Source organism: Anolis sagrei, chromosome 2, assembly GCF_037176765.1.
Source record: "Anolis sagrei isolate rAnoSag1 chromosome 2, rAnoSag1.mat, whole genome shotgun sequence".
Taxonomy (NCBI): Eukaryota; Metazoa; Chordata; class Lepidosauria; order Squamata; family Dactyloidae; genus Anolis; species Anolis sagrei.
In genome coordinates, this window is record NC_090022.1 from 114,103,265 (window position 1) to 114,119,352 (window position 16,088).

At 40.5% G+C, this 16,088-nt stretch overlaps 1 protein-coding gene across 1 annotated transcript in view; it reads right to left on the reverse strand.

Moving 5' to 3' along the window:
- FASN (fatty acid synthase) overlaps window positions 1-16,088 on the reverse strand; it is a 74,164-nt gene that overhangs the window by 22,663 nt on the left and 35,413 nt on the right. Inside the window, exons 15-29 of the mRNA XM_060764834.2 lie at window positions 14,674-14,789; window positions 14,164-14,339; window positions 13,304-13,495; window positions 11,901-11,981; window positions 11,621-11,800; window positions 11,050-11,229; window positions 10,621-10,824; window positions 9,111-9,421; window positions 8,253-8,642; window positions 6,928-7,092; window positions 6,616-6,734; window positions 6,222-6,376; window positions 4,863-5,066; window positions 2,227-2,377; window positions 71-249 (exon numbers count right to left, since the gene is read on the reverse strand). Of these exons, the coding sequence (XP_060620817.2) occupies window positions 71-249; window positions 2,227-2,377; window positions 4,863-5,066; window positions 6,222-6,376; window positions 6,616-6,734; window positions 6,928-7,092; window positions 8,253-8,642; window positions 9,111-9,421; window positions 10,621-10,824; window positions 11,050-11,229; window positions 11,621-11,800; window positions 11,901-11,981; window positions 13,304-13,495; window positions 14,164-14,339; window positions 14,674-14,789 (2,803 nt within the window). The remainder of the gene's footprint in view (window positions 1-70; window positions 250-2,226; window positions 2,378-4,862; window positions 5,067-6,221; window positions 6,377-6,615; window positions 6,735-6,927; window positions 7,093-8,252; window positions 8,643-9,110; window positions 9,422-10,620; window positions 10,825-11,049; window positions 11,230-11,620; window positions 11,801-11,900; window positions 11,982-13,303; window positions 13,496-14,163; window positions 14,340-14,673; window positions 14,790-16,088) is intronic.

Below are 16,088 nucleotides of genomic sequence, written 5' to 3' on the forward strand. Positions count from 1 at the left end.
TGAATTAGGCATAGGCTTTATTGAGGCACACATCATTTTGTTCACAATGCAAAGGGATGCCATTACTTACCTACAGTAGTAAAGACACGGCAGCCCATGCTCAGGGCAATAGCAATGGCCGCTTGGCCAACACCACCGGAGCCTGAATGGATGAGCACAGACTCCCCCTTCTTCATGCCTCCTCGGACCACCAAGGAATAGTAAGCCGTGGCATATACCACGGGTACAGAGGCTGCTTCTTGTAGAGTCCTAGAGAAAGGCAGAGAGGCTTTTCTTAGGCATTCATGACTCCTTCTCTCTTTCCTCATAACAGTTATCATGACCTCCATGCCAGGCTACTTCAGCTCTTGTTACAGGAGGCAGAAACTGGAGACAAATCTGAATCTGGAAGTGATCACTCTCTCAGATTTTAATTTCAATTAGTCACATGCAAAATGCACTGATGTATTTATTTTCAACAGAATCAGCACGGTGTCGTGATTTGAGTGTTGGACTACAACTCTACAGAAGAAAGGGTTCAAATCCCTGCTGAAGCATCAGAAACTACTGAGTGACCACAGAAGGGTAAAACACAGCCTCAGCCTCAGAGGAAGGCAATGACAAAACCAAATCCCCTGAACAAATCCTGTGATAAGTGTGTCACCTTTGAGTTGCCATAGATCAGAAGGCACACATCATCCAGAAATTTATTTTCAAACAATGTGGAAAGTAATTCTACTTCTAATATGGATGCTAGACTGCTTTAAAATACTACAGCAAATCTACTGAGTCCATCAGGTCAAGGCAAAGTAGAAAAGGGGAACTCAGCGGCCTCACTGGCTCTACTGAACTGAATTAAGGCTTCTCCTTCTCTTCCATTTCTTTTGTTCCAGCTCATGATTATAAAAATGGGGCCTAAGAATTAGTGCCAAAATTCGCCTTTTTCCCTCTTCCTACACAGTCTTATTTTCTCTTATAATTCTGCTTTTTAAAAATTGTAAAGTGATTTATTATTGCTGATCTTTGTAACCTGCTCTGGAACATCTTGTGGATGTAAAAGTGAGATATGGATGTCTGAAATAATTAGCAAATTACTAAATATACTGTGATATTGTATTAGAAAAAGCCATTTAAAAATGTGAAAAATGACCTCACATACACGAGATTTGAATCTTTTTAGTTAAAAGCTGTGAAATAAATCCATTGCTTGTTGTAACTAGAGCAATATGTTTTTTTCGTGTCAGGAGCAACTTGAGAAACTGCAAGTCACTTCTGGTGTGGAGAATTGGCTGTCTGCAAGGATGTTGCCCAGGAGACATCCAGATGTTTTTGATGTTTTACCATCCTTGTGGGAGGCTTCTTTCATGTCCCCCCATGGGGAGCTGGAGCTGACAGAGGGAGCTCAACTCACTCTCCCTGGATTCGAACCACTGACATGTGGTTCGAATCCATCGTGCCACTGGGGGCTCACTGCCAGACTGATCCAGTACTATTTAATAAAATATGACGTCCTGAAAAACTTATTTATGACATTTATATGCCACCCTTCTCACCCCGAAGGGGACTCCGAGCGGCTTACAAGATATATATACATGCAATATATTATATTATTAGCATAGTACAATATCAGTATTATATATTACTATATTGTACTATACCATTATATTTTAATATTATTAGTAATATTACATGTAATATAAAATATATAATTATAATATTGTATTATTATTAGTAAATTATAATATAATATAATATAATATAATATATATTATTAGTAAAGCACAGGAGACAAGATGGAACTGTCTTCTGCCCCCCTCTCTCTTCACTCTGGCCAGAGCAGCAGCAATTATGACTCCAATCTGATGCTGAATAAAATCCTCTTGCAGGGGGTGGGGAGCAAGGGGTGAAGCTAGCATGACTCTCGGTTATATGGGTCCTTGTACTGTTTAGACACTTGCACAAGGAGGTATTCAGTACCGCAAGCCTTTCCCCACTTGTCCTCAGCATAATGACATTCAGACATAGCCCCTCCCTAATCCCATGTCTGGAAAGTGCCTGGTAAAGTACTAGCCCACCCTGCTTCTATTGCAGGACCCCCTTTCCCAGCATGAAGAAAAGTGGTGGACAGTAAAATCCCAAGAGGAAAGAAAAATGAATAAACCTATATTCTTTTTTAAAATAAGGCTTTCACATTATACAAAGTACATATTTTCTACTGCCATGGGAAATAAAATAGCAGCTGCCTACCAGTTTTGTGGCACTTCCCATAGGAACCTGGTATCAGAGTCGACTGCTGTGGCGAGTCCTTTAGCGGGCAGCAGCCCCATCACTCTTCTCCCAGTAGAGTCACACCCCGAGAATTCCATGCCCAGCATGCACTGCTGCAGTGTCCAGTTTCCTAAAAACAGAATACAGGCAGTCCCCGAGTTACAAACATCCGACTTACAAACAACTCATAGTTAAGAACAGGGCTGAGACAACAGGAAGTGAGAGAAATCTATCCCTCAGAAGGGAAATTCACTTCAGGAAGAGTTATCATGGGGAAAATACGTCTCCACTGAAGCTTTATCACCAATTCAAGTTTCCCACAAGCTAAAAATGTTCAAAATCCAATTATCACAGGGGCAGAAAGTAAGGTGAAATCTTCTGAACAGGGGCACAGGCAGCAAAGCAAACGCCACAGAGGTGTTAATCCTTCCCTATGCTATCTAAAGCTCTTTCTATACACACACACATAGAGAGGCTGGAGTTACATTTCAAAAATTTACCTGTTCAGACTTACAAACAAATACAACTTAAGATATTTAACCTAAGCTGTATCCAAATCTTTAATGATAAATCTTTCTTGTCCTCATTGCTGCTATATGATATTTGCACTTTACTCATTAGTTCTATCCTCTAATGTTGTGGCACCAATCCGCCCACTCACAAGAGACATTGAACTTTGCTTTTTGGTTGTTGGTTTTGATGTTTATTTTATATACTGTTTAATGGTCGTTTTTATTTCGTTAAGTTGCTTTTGTTATTATTTTGTTAATATGCATTTTAATGTGATATGTTTTAACTGTTCTGTTGGGCTTCGCTCCATGTAAGCTGCCCAGAGTCCCTTCGGGGAGATGGAGGTGGGGTATAAAAATAAAGTTATATTTATATTACAAGAACAAACCTATGGAAACCTTGGTTAGGTCTGCCTTGGTTAGACCACACCTGGAATATTGTGTCCAATTCTGGGCACCACAATTGAAGGGAGAGATTTGACAGGCTGGAATGTGTCCAGAGGAGGGCGACTAAAATGATCAAGGGTCTAGAGAACAAGCCCTATGAGGAGCGGCTTAAAGAGCTGGGCATGTTTAGCCTGAAGAAGAGAAGGCTGAGAGGAGACATGATAGCCATGTATAAATATGTGAGAGGAAGTTATAGGAAGGTGGGAACAAGCTTGTTTTTTGCTGCCCTGCAGACTAGGACTCAGAGCAATGGCTTCAAACTACAAGAAAGGAGATGCCATCTGAACATTAGGAGGAACTTCCTGACTGTGAGAGCTGTTCAACAGTGGAACACTCTGCCCCAGAGTGTGGTGGAGGCACCTTCTTTGGAGGCTTTTAAACAGAGGCTGGATGGCCATCTGTCGGGAGTACTTTGAATGTGATTTTTCTGCTTCTTGGCAGGGGGTTGGACTGGCTGGCCCATGAGGTCTCTTCCTACTCTATGATTCTATGAAACTATCTTGTTCGTAAGCTGAGGACTGCCTGTAGTCCTATGAAGCAACTATAATAAAATGGCTGTTGACCAGCAATTCATTCAAAAGAATCAGCCACAGTTTTCAGGCTGCTCGGGCCATTGAGTTCCTCCTGATCACAAATGCGTAAAACATGACAATATAATATATGGTTTATCTTATTAAGAATCTGTTTCTACCATTTGGTAGAAACAGATTCTTAACATCTTTGACCCTCCTCCATGTTTCAAATTGATGACATTGACATTTTAATGTCTAGATTAAGATAAGAACCTGCTTATTACGCTAATATGAAGCTTCTCTGCCAACACATATGAGTTGCTAAAGCAGCTTCTGCAGAAACCGTCTTGCTATAATATGTGGATACATAATACAATATAGAATAGATGAATGATGAAATTAAGTAACTGCTATATACAAAGCAAAAATGTTAATTCTGTTATCTGTTGAGGATGATATGACTGTGTAGGATTAGTCTCAAGATACCGAGGTTTAATAATAAGAAAGGAGGAGTGATTCCCTCTTTTGAATCTCTTCCAAGACTCTTAGCACCAATAAATATATGTAATACTTACAAAATAGGTATTGGGACACTAATCTTGAGACAATGCATGCCTGTAAATCAGTCAGGAGATGTTTTCCTCGTGTGGTACTGATTTAAATCAAGTTTAGATTATTGGCCCATTTAAGGCCAAACGGTCTATGATCAGCAGTAGCTTTCTAAGTCACCTTCCACATAGCTGCATAAAAATCCCACATTATCTTCTTTGAACTGGAATGCATTGCAGTGTGGACTCAGATAATCCAGTACAAAGCAGATATTGTGGGATTTTCTGCCTTAATATTCTAGGTTATATGGCTATGTGGAAGGGCCCTAAGGCTTCTGGCAATAGTCCTTTCCAAAATCTGTTCTCTTCGTTGTTGAAGTAAAGATGCCAAGGGCTAAACCTAGAAACTTCTACATGAAACACATGAACACTGAGCTTGGGGCATTTCCCAAGGTATTTATGTCTGGATTTCTAGTAAAATACCTCTTATTTTTAAATCATCTTTTTTGCATGAAGTAAAACGAGAGGTTATAGACAGTATGCAAATAGTAAAAAATACACTAGGAATCCTCTACTTGCAGAAATGCTACCCAACTCACCTGGGATGGCATCTGGGGAGAGTTTTCCTGTAGCCAACATAATGTCACGGAAATTGAGGGATGCATAATAGACTTTGCAGAGCTGAACATTGGGGTTGGTTGTGTGGAAATGGCGTAGCGGGGAAGCAATCCACCGAAGTGAGGAAAGATCCCCACGTGTTAATACATTCACAAATGCATATTCAGTCATCTCTTGAGACTGAGCTGGAAAAGACCAGGATACAAAGCAGTCAGCATTGTTCCATTTCACAAACAGAAAAATGGCAAGGATAAGTCTATTTTTAATAGTAAGTTGCAGTGGGCATTGCCGACACCAGAATTGATGTGAGCCAATTGTGGTCATTGTTCAGATTATCTGACTATAATCTGAAGTCATTGCAAAACAACAACAACAAAATAATAATAATAATAATAATAATAATAATAATAATAATAATTTTATTTCTTACCCGCCTCTCCTTGTGGCTTGAGGCGGGTTAGAACATAGCTAAAAACACATAATCATTAAAAGGTCTTCTGGGTGATGGTTGGCAGTCAGGTTCTGGCTGGTTGAAGTAAATAAATAAAATAATAAATAAATAAATAAATAAATAATAATAAATTGAAGTAGCCATCCCCCAGAGGAACCATGTCCTAAAGGGTAGATTGCGCACAATCCATGTAGAGCTTCAATTTGGATTCAGTTTAAATTTGCTTTTCCTCATCCAACCCATTACCTCCTCCAGGAGACACACCATTCTTAGCTGAGGCTGTTTTTGAAGGTATGGAGAAATATACTGATGACACACCGCCTCATGCCTACAGATGATCTCTCCCAGCGGCTTCATGTAAATATTAAAGAGCATTGGGGATAGAAGGACACATTGTGGGAAGCCATATAACAGCTCCTTTTTTGAGGAGCAGCTCTCCCCAAGCACCACCATCTGGAACCTGCCTGAGAGACACAACCAGAACCACTACAGCACAGTGCCTCTGATTCCCAAACTCTGCAGGCATTCCAGAAGGATACCATGGTTAATGGTATTGAAGGCTGCTGAGAGGTCCACAATCACCAACAAGGACACACTTCTCCTGACAGTGTTGAGATGGAGACGACCATAGCAGTCTCAATTCCGTATTCTGCTCTGAAGCCAGTTTGAAATGGGTCAAGGAAGTGTGTGTCATCCTGGAGTTATATACCATTTGACTGTGTTGAAAATGACATTTCTCATTTACAGAATCAGGAAGATATTCCGGGAGCAGAAGACTATTTCCTTTTATCATTTTTGAGCAGATAGACTGGGTCACTGTTCTTTCCACTATTGCTATCTTCCATTTCTTATGGAAACAAAATGTCACAAACTTTAGCATAAGAATCACCTTGTTTCAGCTGGAGATGTCTGAAAGAGCCCCATTTTCCATCACGATGAACATTCATCACTAAGTCATTCTGGAGAATCATTTGCATCTCCTTAGCAGAAGGGCTGGTGGGGGGCTTAGCTGAAGAAGCATTCAGATTGGAAACAAAAAGGCACCTAGGAAGTAAAATACAACAATGTATTGTTGAAGGCTTTCATGGCTGGAATCACTGTGTTGTTGTAGGTTTTTTGGGCTATATGGCCATGTTCTAGAAGCATTATCTCCTGACGTTTCGCCTGCATCTATGGCAAGCATCCTCAGAGGTTGTGAGACAACAATACAATACTTAATCTGATCCTTTGGTCTCTCACATTAGTACCCGATGTCCAGAACATTGTGAGATGGAATTATGTACCTGATTCTATGGCCTCCAGGTTCTTGACGCAGACAGTTCACCATCCCAACAACTCCTGAAGTGCCAGAGTTAGTAACAGTTAGCCATATGGGCTGGTCAGAGGTATCTGCTAGCATTTCCTACAAGAGAAATCCCAAATGCTTACTATGGGAAAAAGGGTAATTTCCATAATGCATAACACACAGACTGCAGCTCACTAATTTTACGTGGGTCAAGAGAGGTTCTTAAAGATTCTCATTAAGAAATCTTAATGTAAATGGGAAGCCTGGGAACAAGACTAAAAAACACCGCCTCCCATATTAAAATCCTTACCTTCAAAGGTTCCACCCATTTGTACTGGGTTTCCTCCACAGGCAGGAAAATAGGTTGCTTCATGGGAAGTGGCCGACGGCATAAGAAGATGGCTGCACCGAAGGAAGATTTTTTCACAGCCACCAAGTTCAGACCGGCTTTGGTAAATAACTCCTCCCATTTTACCTGCCAAGCCAAGCAAATTAGGAGGATAAAAATAGATCCAAACATGTAGAGAACATGTATTTAGTTACTCACTCCATATACTAATGAGTCTGGAAACTGTGGACCAAATCTAACTTCTAAGGCCAAATTGAGTAAACCAGGGGTATGGGACTGCAGCCTAAATCCTGTCCATCTACTCCTCTGTTTAAGGATGAGGCCACTATACACATATTAGGCGACATCAATAGAAGTGTAGTTCTAGACTGAGGGAAGTCACAGCTGTATTGTGCCCCACCCCAATTCATGAGGAGGTGGGTCACAAAGAAAAGTTGTTGTTGTTGTTGTTATCCCACTTTATTCTGCTTTGGTCAGACCTCACCTGGATTTGCACTGTGCCCAGTTCTGGGCAGGTTTTTGACAAACTGGAACATCTCCAAAGAGGGCAACCAAAATAATTCAAGTTTTGGAAGCTAAACTCTATGAGGAACAGCTTAGGGAGATGAGTCTATCTAGCTTGAAGAAAAGAAGGCTGGGAGGCGACAGGATAGCCATGTTTAAATGTTTGAAAGGATGTCATAAGGAAGAGGGAGAGGGCTTGCTTTCTGCTGCTCTGGAGACTACAACATGGAGCAATGGAGCCAAATTGCAGGAAAACAGATTCCACTTTAACATTACGAAGACTATCCTGACTCTAAGAGCTATTTGGTAGTGGAATATGCTGCTGCTTTAGAGCGTGGTGGAGTCTCCTTCTCTGGAAATTTCTAAGCAGAGACGAAATGGCCATGCTTTGATTGTGGGTTCCTGAATGGTCTCCTCAGACTCTGTGATTCCATGACTCTACATGTTTAATTTTTTCCCTGAATTTTAGAGGACTTACTGGCAGGCCCTGCATTCTGGAGACATTCAGGTGTGGGCAAATAAATTTATTTTAAGAAAAACATTTAATGGGATTAGGGGCAGACCTTTGGAGCCACCTGTGGCCCATTGACTGCATGTTGCCAATTCCTTATATACACACCAACCTGTTAGTAAGGCCTCTTGAACAAAATTATGCTGTTATTTGCTAGGAATCAATACCATGAACAACAATACAATTATTTTTAACACATCCAAATGTCTGCATACTGAACAAAACAGTATATAGAGAAACCAAAGAAGAAATAAGATCGTTTATAATATACCTGAGTCAGAAGACCTGGTCTTTCTTGAAGCTCTGGAGAAGTAAGGAAACCAACGATTTCTCCCAGAATCTGATCTTTTAGGAGAGTATGCAATAAGATAAAGCCACCTTCTTTCAGGGTTGTTGCCATGTTGGAGAGCGCCTCTGCTGGATTCTTGAAAGTATTCAAGGAGCAATTGCAAACTAAGAGGTTAGCGTTTGCCAGATTTCCAGAAGGAGGGTTAACAGGATCCCACAAGTCAGTGGAAACACCGATTTCCTGCAAATGGGTCCCTTTTGATGCCAGGATTTCTGGCGTTCGATCAGTGGCGGTATAGTCTACTTGAAGCATTGGTTGAGTATTTAAGATACTTGTGACACGTGAGTATAGATGCCCATTTCCTGCCAGAGCCTGTGGGGTCAATAAAAAAGCTAATCTGTAATTTTTAAACATTTTATGATTTCTTATTGTTTTTCCCCTAGATTTTCACCATAATTCCCATTCCTTTGGAGTTCCGTATCAGATTACAAACTTTTTTCTACCTTTCTGCATAGAAATGTACACATATTTTGATCTGGACTTTCCTGCTGCATGCATTTTATTGTGTACTTTCATGCATTTTCCTAATGGATTGTACCTATGCCTGTGTACATTTCTAAAACATGCACATACATTTATTGGTATATAATTTGAAAAATTAAAAAGAGTTTAAAATCTTGTGGTTTCCACCTGACGACGGGAATCCAGAACCATCTGTATTAATTCCTTAAAGTATCAGCTAACATACATTTCCATCTTATTCCTGCTCATTAGTCCATAATTAACCCACAGACAAATAGTTCAGAGTTACAAGCTGCACAGAACTGTGCCACAACCCACCTCTATTATTTTCATCTTGTAACCTGTAATGTTCTCCAGTGCTAAATCTACACAAGATTTCAAGGCAGCAGAATCCAGGAGGCCATTGAGAAGGGGGTCTTCCTGAAGATGCAGCTTCTCCCGAGTTACAATTTGTTCGAGTTCGGAGTGCAGGTTTCCATTGAGCTCCAGGCGGCAGATTTCAGCAAGAATGTGTGCAAGACCTTTCTGTCCAGGCTCTGACTGCAGAGAGACCTTTGCATTCTCAAGCCCTGGGATAGCCAACTTGACTCCATGCTTTGCTATCTTCTTTTGTAAGCTCTGAATCAACACTGTAGGAAATAAGCCACATATTTCAAAATCTCAGCATCACTGGTGCTACCCAAAACAAAATGATAAAGTATTTTTTCCACAGAATTCATTTAACTGAGACTGAGACATGGTTGTACATGTAACCAATCATCTATGCAAATTACAAGCAATTCAAATAATTCTAAATTGTATGTTATTGTTCTCAGTTTATACAAATAAATTCAAGACTCCACTTTTCTTCTCTGGGACCCTGTAAAAGCTGTCAGAAGTGGCAAAAAAATCTGGAAGTGGATAGTCCTTTCCTGACTTTGAAACGCATAGGTTGTTTATATTGACTTTTTGATGATGATGATGATGATGATGATGATGATGATAATAATAATAATAATAATACTTCATTTGTATATTGACCTATCTCCCCAAAGAGACTCAGAGCGGTTTACAACATATAGGCAAACATTTAATTGCCAGAAAGAAATCATACAAATTACAATAAAATAAACACATTCGATAATATAACACTGCCTAATTAAACTTAACAAACAAAATAACAATAGCTGAAAACATCATAAAATACAGCAAATTCTACGAAAACATACTGAAGATAAAAATATTCAAAATTGATCTGCTTTGGTATGAAGCACAATCATTTAGAAGGTTAATTGATGCTCTTGGAGCTTTTTGTTTCTTGGACTAGCCAATAGGCAGTCTAGTGTTTCTGGAGAGGCTGAGATCTGCAAAAATAACCATGATAGGGCAGGACTTTGCCCTCTGAGTCCAACTGAGAAAGAAGTTGATAGCATATGTTATTGCAGACCAAAGCTTGTGCCTCCTCAAACGACAACTCACAGGATTCTCAACCAGAGGAGCTCAGTGTCACTCAAAGAATAGCAATTAGATCAGTAGGCTATACTGCAACATCTATATCCTGTGGACTAGGATTTCTCCCAGTTATAGCCCAAATGTGTCTGTTGTAATTTGGAAGCACTGGAACAATTACTTTTTGCGTGCTCCAAGGACATGAAGCTACAATCAGCATCCTGTGTTTTCTTAGCAAACCGACATGCCTTCAGCTGTCTCTGACTCCTGCGTTTAACAGGTCTCAGACTACTACTCAAGCAAACCTAAGCCAATACATTTTATTTCATGGCCCTGATGCCTTCTTTTGTCATAGTGTAATTACTCTGAAAGTAATTATCGGGATGCAAATGTATCTTACCTTTGCAATGTTCAAAGCTGGACTGAAGCTGAGCTTTGGAGGACAAGCAACCATCCTCCATGTAGGGCACAAAGCAAAACTTCTCCAGTGTGGGCGAGGTCTGTTCCTGCTGCCGTCGAGGAGCCACACTGGCATGAAGACCACATATCTGAACAGCACCTGCTGTGATAGTATCAAGGCAGCGATCTACAGCAGCATCGAAAGCTGTATGGCAAAAAGAGAGAAGACATAAAGCGTGGAAATAGACAGCAAAGCCCATCTTAGAATTCAGTCTAACATCTGCAAAGAAACTTCAGTTGCTAATAGGTGTACTTCCAGAAATCTACCTTTCCACTTGAAGAGACAATGCAACTTTAAATTATTGGCTCCCATAAAGTTACTGGGTTGTACCAGCAAAGAAAAAAGGGGAAAAAAAATAAAAGTCATTACCTTCTATCTCATCGGTGTATGTCTGTGCACGCTCTTTGTGTAGTTTGGGATCAATGCAAACAGAGCGGATTCTGGTTGGCAAACGCAGACTTCTTCCCAGTTCCCCCAAGATGATCAAGTGCAGCAGGGTATCCAGGAATGTGACCCAATTCCCATTCCACAACACCTTCCCTGAATTCCCTGAGGATGATAAACAACCTCATTAAGCAAACAAACATCACTGGAATGGTATCTCTATTACACAGTCAGCCAGAAACTACAATTTACTGTCCAAGTAAATTGTAGCTCCTGGCTTTCAGTAAGAACTTTGACAAGATTCCTTTGCTAGGTTGGTCAGTAAATCATATCTGCATGATTTCTAGATCATCCAGTGCATACTCTGTCTCCCTCCCCTCAATTCCTGATCCCTTCATAAAATTCTTCAATGCAGTGATGAACATTGCATTGTCAGGATCACATGAAGATTTTGCCTTGCATTCAAGCAAATATGATCTGTGTCTTTCTTCAGAAAGCTCAAAAGCAAGAGTGACAATGCTTAACACTATTTTCCAGGTCGGAGTTTTGTAATTACCATCGCTACTGGATTCCAAGAGTCCCTGGAATGTCGGCCCATAGTCGTACCCACGCAGGCGAAGCTCTTTGTAAATGTCCCCCTTCGATAAGTGAATGTCTGGGTTCAGCTGACTCCCCAAGTCAAGTTGCTGGTTACGGAAGTTATTTAGAGCAGCTTCCTCCAAAAGAGATATTTTTCCTGGTAGATAAATCCATACAAGACAACGAGTTGTCAGTCATCAGGACCACACAGCTGCTTTGTTTTCTCCGCAGCACCTGCACTGAATGTATTTACTCACCACTTACAGCCAGATTTCCATTTCCAGACACCTCAAAACGCTGGGAAGCAGGCATGAGTCTTACTTCTAGTTGTGTTACGCCTGCAAAGTAGTCAGAAATTGAGAAGATATTAGAGCAAGAGAGGAAAATGTGGTTTATGGGTTAGGTGTGGCCTTGAGGCAGTTTGAAGACCCCAGTACCCTCGCATATTACTTTTTATTCAATGAAACAAACATACATTATACAAAAACATATGCAGAGAAACAAATTACATCAAACACACAAGCATTTTTTCTTAATATAAAACACTAACCCACAACAGCTAACACAACTACTAAGTCAAACTAATACACAAAATAAACACATAAAACAAAACTAATGAACAAATGTAAAAACTAATTGAACTAATCTACAAACCTTCACTCTGTCTGATGATTTTGTAATTCTGACAAGTCTACTCCCTTTAAGAGATAGTATATAATCACACTTCTAAATTCAGTGAGAAATTACTAGTTCATAAATCCCACAATTAATTGATTCTCCAATCTTATATTAGTCAATAAATCCTTAATCTATCTTAATCATTTGGCGATAAATGCCTTTCACATCTCTTCCTAGGAAGTTTTAGGTACAGAGGAAGTACTTTTTAAGTTAGAAGGTCAGGCCTTGGGACATGGTGAGGCACTTGAACAATAAACACATTTAAAAGAATATTGAAAAATGAAGTCTATCCAGAAACTTCAGTTGGTCCGAAGAGCAGCAGCCGAGCACAATTTAAAGTGCTGGTTTTGACCTACAAAGCCCTATATAGCTCTGATCCAGGTTATCTGAAGGAACGTATCTCTTTCTATGAATCTGGTATTGTGCTTTCTAAACTTGACTAAAGTGTTGGATTGTTAGCCTTGAGTCCCCATGGGGAGAAAGGTGAGGTATAAATAAAGTGATTAATAATTAATTATAGAGGGCATGGAGGGTGAAGCCATTCAGGATCCTGTGAGGTGCCACTGGGGTCCCCAACCACTGACCCTCTGACTCCATATCAGAAGAGTTTCAGGGCCTTACATAACTGGGTTAGCTAAGTCCATACTCAGATAATGTGGGATTTTCTGCCTTGATATTCTGGGATATATGGCTGTGTGGAAGGGCCCTCAGTTCTGCTTGCTTTCATAGTTGTTGAAATATCCCAACATAGGGTTAATTGGCCAGGAAATCCAATCCTACATATAGCAATATTCTCTTGCCACAGTATGCCTACTAGAACAATAAATTTAAGCTCCCTGTCCTGTGATCATATTGTGTTATTTCATTTAAGGAATGATTTCACCAGACTATGTTAATTCAGCTTTGAGGTACTGCCATTCCAAGAATCAGTCCCCACATTGATCATATTGTACCTGAGAGGGAGACACTTGACTGATCTCACCTTTCTTTGGCAATATTGTTGCCTGGTGGATTGTAACATCCTCAAAGATGATGGGCATTTCTTCCATGGAGGTGCCTAGAGAGCGTGCCAGAGTGCGCCAGGCCAGTACCAGGTAGCCAGTTGCTGGGTACAGGACCCGGCCATCAATACAGTGACCCACCAAATAATGATCGGATGATTCAGGATTCACATCTGCCAGCAATCATAGAAAAGAAGAAAACATAGCTTTCAAAACTCCAAAGCAAAGTCTGTTTCAAAGAGACCCAAAAGGTATTTAAGGTATTCAAATGCAAACATTCTCACTTTTCCTCCCACCATGCAGGCTTTACTGCTGCAAACAAAGGAGGATGCTTTCCTCCTCCTTTGCCCATCAGCACATCTTTCTCTTGCTAAAGTAGTGACACAAAGCATTAAATGAGTCATGCATTCTCTCCAGTGAGAAGCTAGAAACACTCTGAGCTGTTGTAGGTTTTTTGGGTTGTATGGCCATGTTCTAGAAGCATTCTCTCCTGATGTTTTTGCCTGCATCTATGGCAAGCATCCTCAGAGGTTATGAGGTTTGTTGGAAACTGGAAAATTAGGTTTATATATCTATGGAAGGTCCAGGGTGGGAATAGATATATCCAATTTTCCATTTTCCAACAAACCTCACAACCTCTGAGGATGCTTGGCACAGATGCAGGTGAAGTGTCAGGAGAGAATGCTTCTAGAACATGGCCATACAACCCAAAAAACCTACAACAACCCAGTGATTTCAGCTATGAAAGCCTTCGACAATACTCTTACTTTGACTTCTTCAGATTTCTATTTTTGCAGGGAGTAAGGATCGGAGAGGAATGCATACAATTTCCAGTACACACCAATATTGTAGACTGTTGCTGCTCCAGAATTCCCGGAGCCTGTTGGGAAGTCTTCAGCTTTGGGCACATCCCATGTCTGACTGTGGTCCCAGAGAATGTATGGGGAGATGAATGGAGTTCCCATAGGAGCAGGATATTCCACTGGTGGATACAAGTTGTTTGCAAGGATGTTTATTCTGAGAACACAAAAGGAAAGATTTAATGAATGTTTACCCAATAGTCCTAAAAATAATACAGCTATTCATGGGTGATAGGCCTATAGTGAAGAGTAGGCTTGGCCCAGGAATATCCCAGTGCAATACATCCCCCCCCCCCCCCGACTCTTCTGAAAAAGCACAATACTTTCTATTCTTGAAGGAGTGTGGAGGAAAACATAATTTCTACTACACACCAAAATTGCAGGTGGTTGAATAATTTCTATTCCTATTTTATTATGGTCTTGTGAAATTCCAGAGAGATATTCTGCTTTTTAATAATACTATATATATGAATGAATAAACTTTCCCTTACCCTGTCATATGGATTTTTCCAACATGTGTCAAGAAGAACTCCAGGTTATTTTTATGTTCCCTCTTCATCAAGGGTAAAATGGTGCAGGTTGGCTTCAAAGCTCTCCTTAGGATTGCCTAGAAAGTTAAAAATATTATCAGAAAACTCTAAGAACTAACTTCCTCTAAAATTGCACTATATCTAGGGTATCAACTACCCTAGCTGTGGTAGCTAATCCCATTGATAGGTGACTGGAATCCAGAAATTAGTTAGGTAAAACATTTCTTCCCACTTCATTGCTACACCAGGAAAAGCTATCAGCCATACAAAAAGCAATATCAGCAACTCCACCCTTAGACTAAAAGAAGGAAATAAATCTCAACATTATACCAAAGCATAAAGCACTACACCAAAGTCATAAAAATGTTGCAACCTGCCTTTCATAATAAACAACTCTTCTTCTGGTGCATCCTGCTCTTCCTTTCTCCCTCCCCAATAGTGCCTTTTAAGCAGAATTGACTGAAAGGGTTTCATTTCACTTTAGATTCCAAGAATATACAGACTAAACCCATGTTAGATATTGTCATTTTGTCAGACTCCTGGTTTTACCAGTGGGAACCAGAGTCACAAAAGTGACTATGGAGTGCAGACATACTCTGAAAATTAAGACTCTAAACGAATGCATACCTCAACCATTTATTTTTAGTATCAGAAGAAAACTCAGGGTCCTTCCAGACAGGTCTTTAACCCACGACCTGTTATGGGTTTACCTGAGGCAATCCAATTGATGCCTCAGGTAAATGTGAATTAATCCACAGTGAACTAGGATTTCCCAGTTTACTTTGGATTAATTAAACACCTGGAAAAATCCAGACCTTAATGTAAGATCCAGATCTTTCCAGATGTGGGCCCTGTGGGAGCTGACTATAGGGACTGCTTCTATGGGGTCAATCCCCACAGCGATCTTTGGGCACCCGGAGCCTGAAAGAGCATGATGGCATCTGCACCCTCTCCTCCCAATCCTCCATTTACCCCCTAAACTTACCTGAAATCCCTCCTACTTTCTCCCAACCTACTGATGCATTGTTTTGACATGCCAATAGCTTTCAACAGAGGGGACTGAATATGCAGCCAGATCCCTCAGGTAAGTTTATTTTATAAATTGGTAAATGGCAGGTTGGGGGCTGGCTCTCAACCTCTGGTTGACCCGGGAGGGCATGTAGTCACCCTTCCAAGAAAAGCCCAGGGTTTAGGATGGGTGTGGGGACTAAATCCTGGGAGAAATTGGAATATAATATCCCAGTTTCTCCTGGGATTTAGTCATGTCAGGAAGGGCCCTCAGTCATTCAGAATCCACTCTCAATTCACACAGTCTCATTAAAATGCAAATTCTATATGCAATTATCTGTGCTTAAGTCCAGTTGAACATGCTGGGA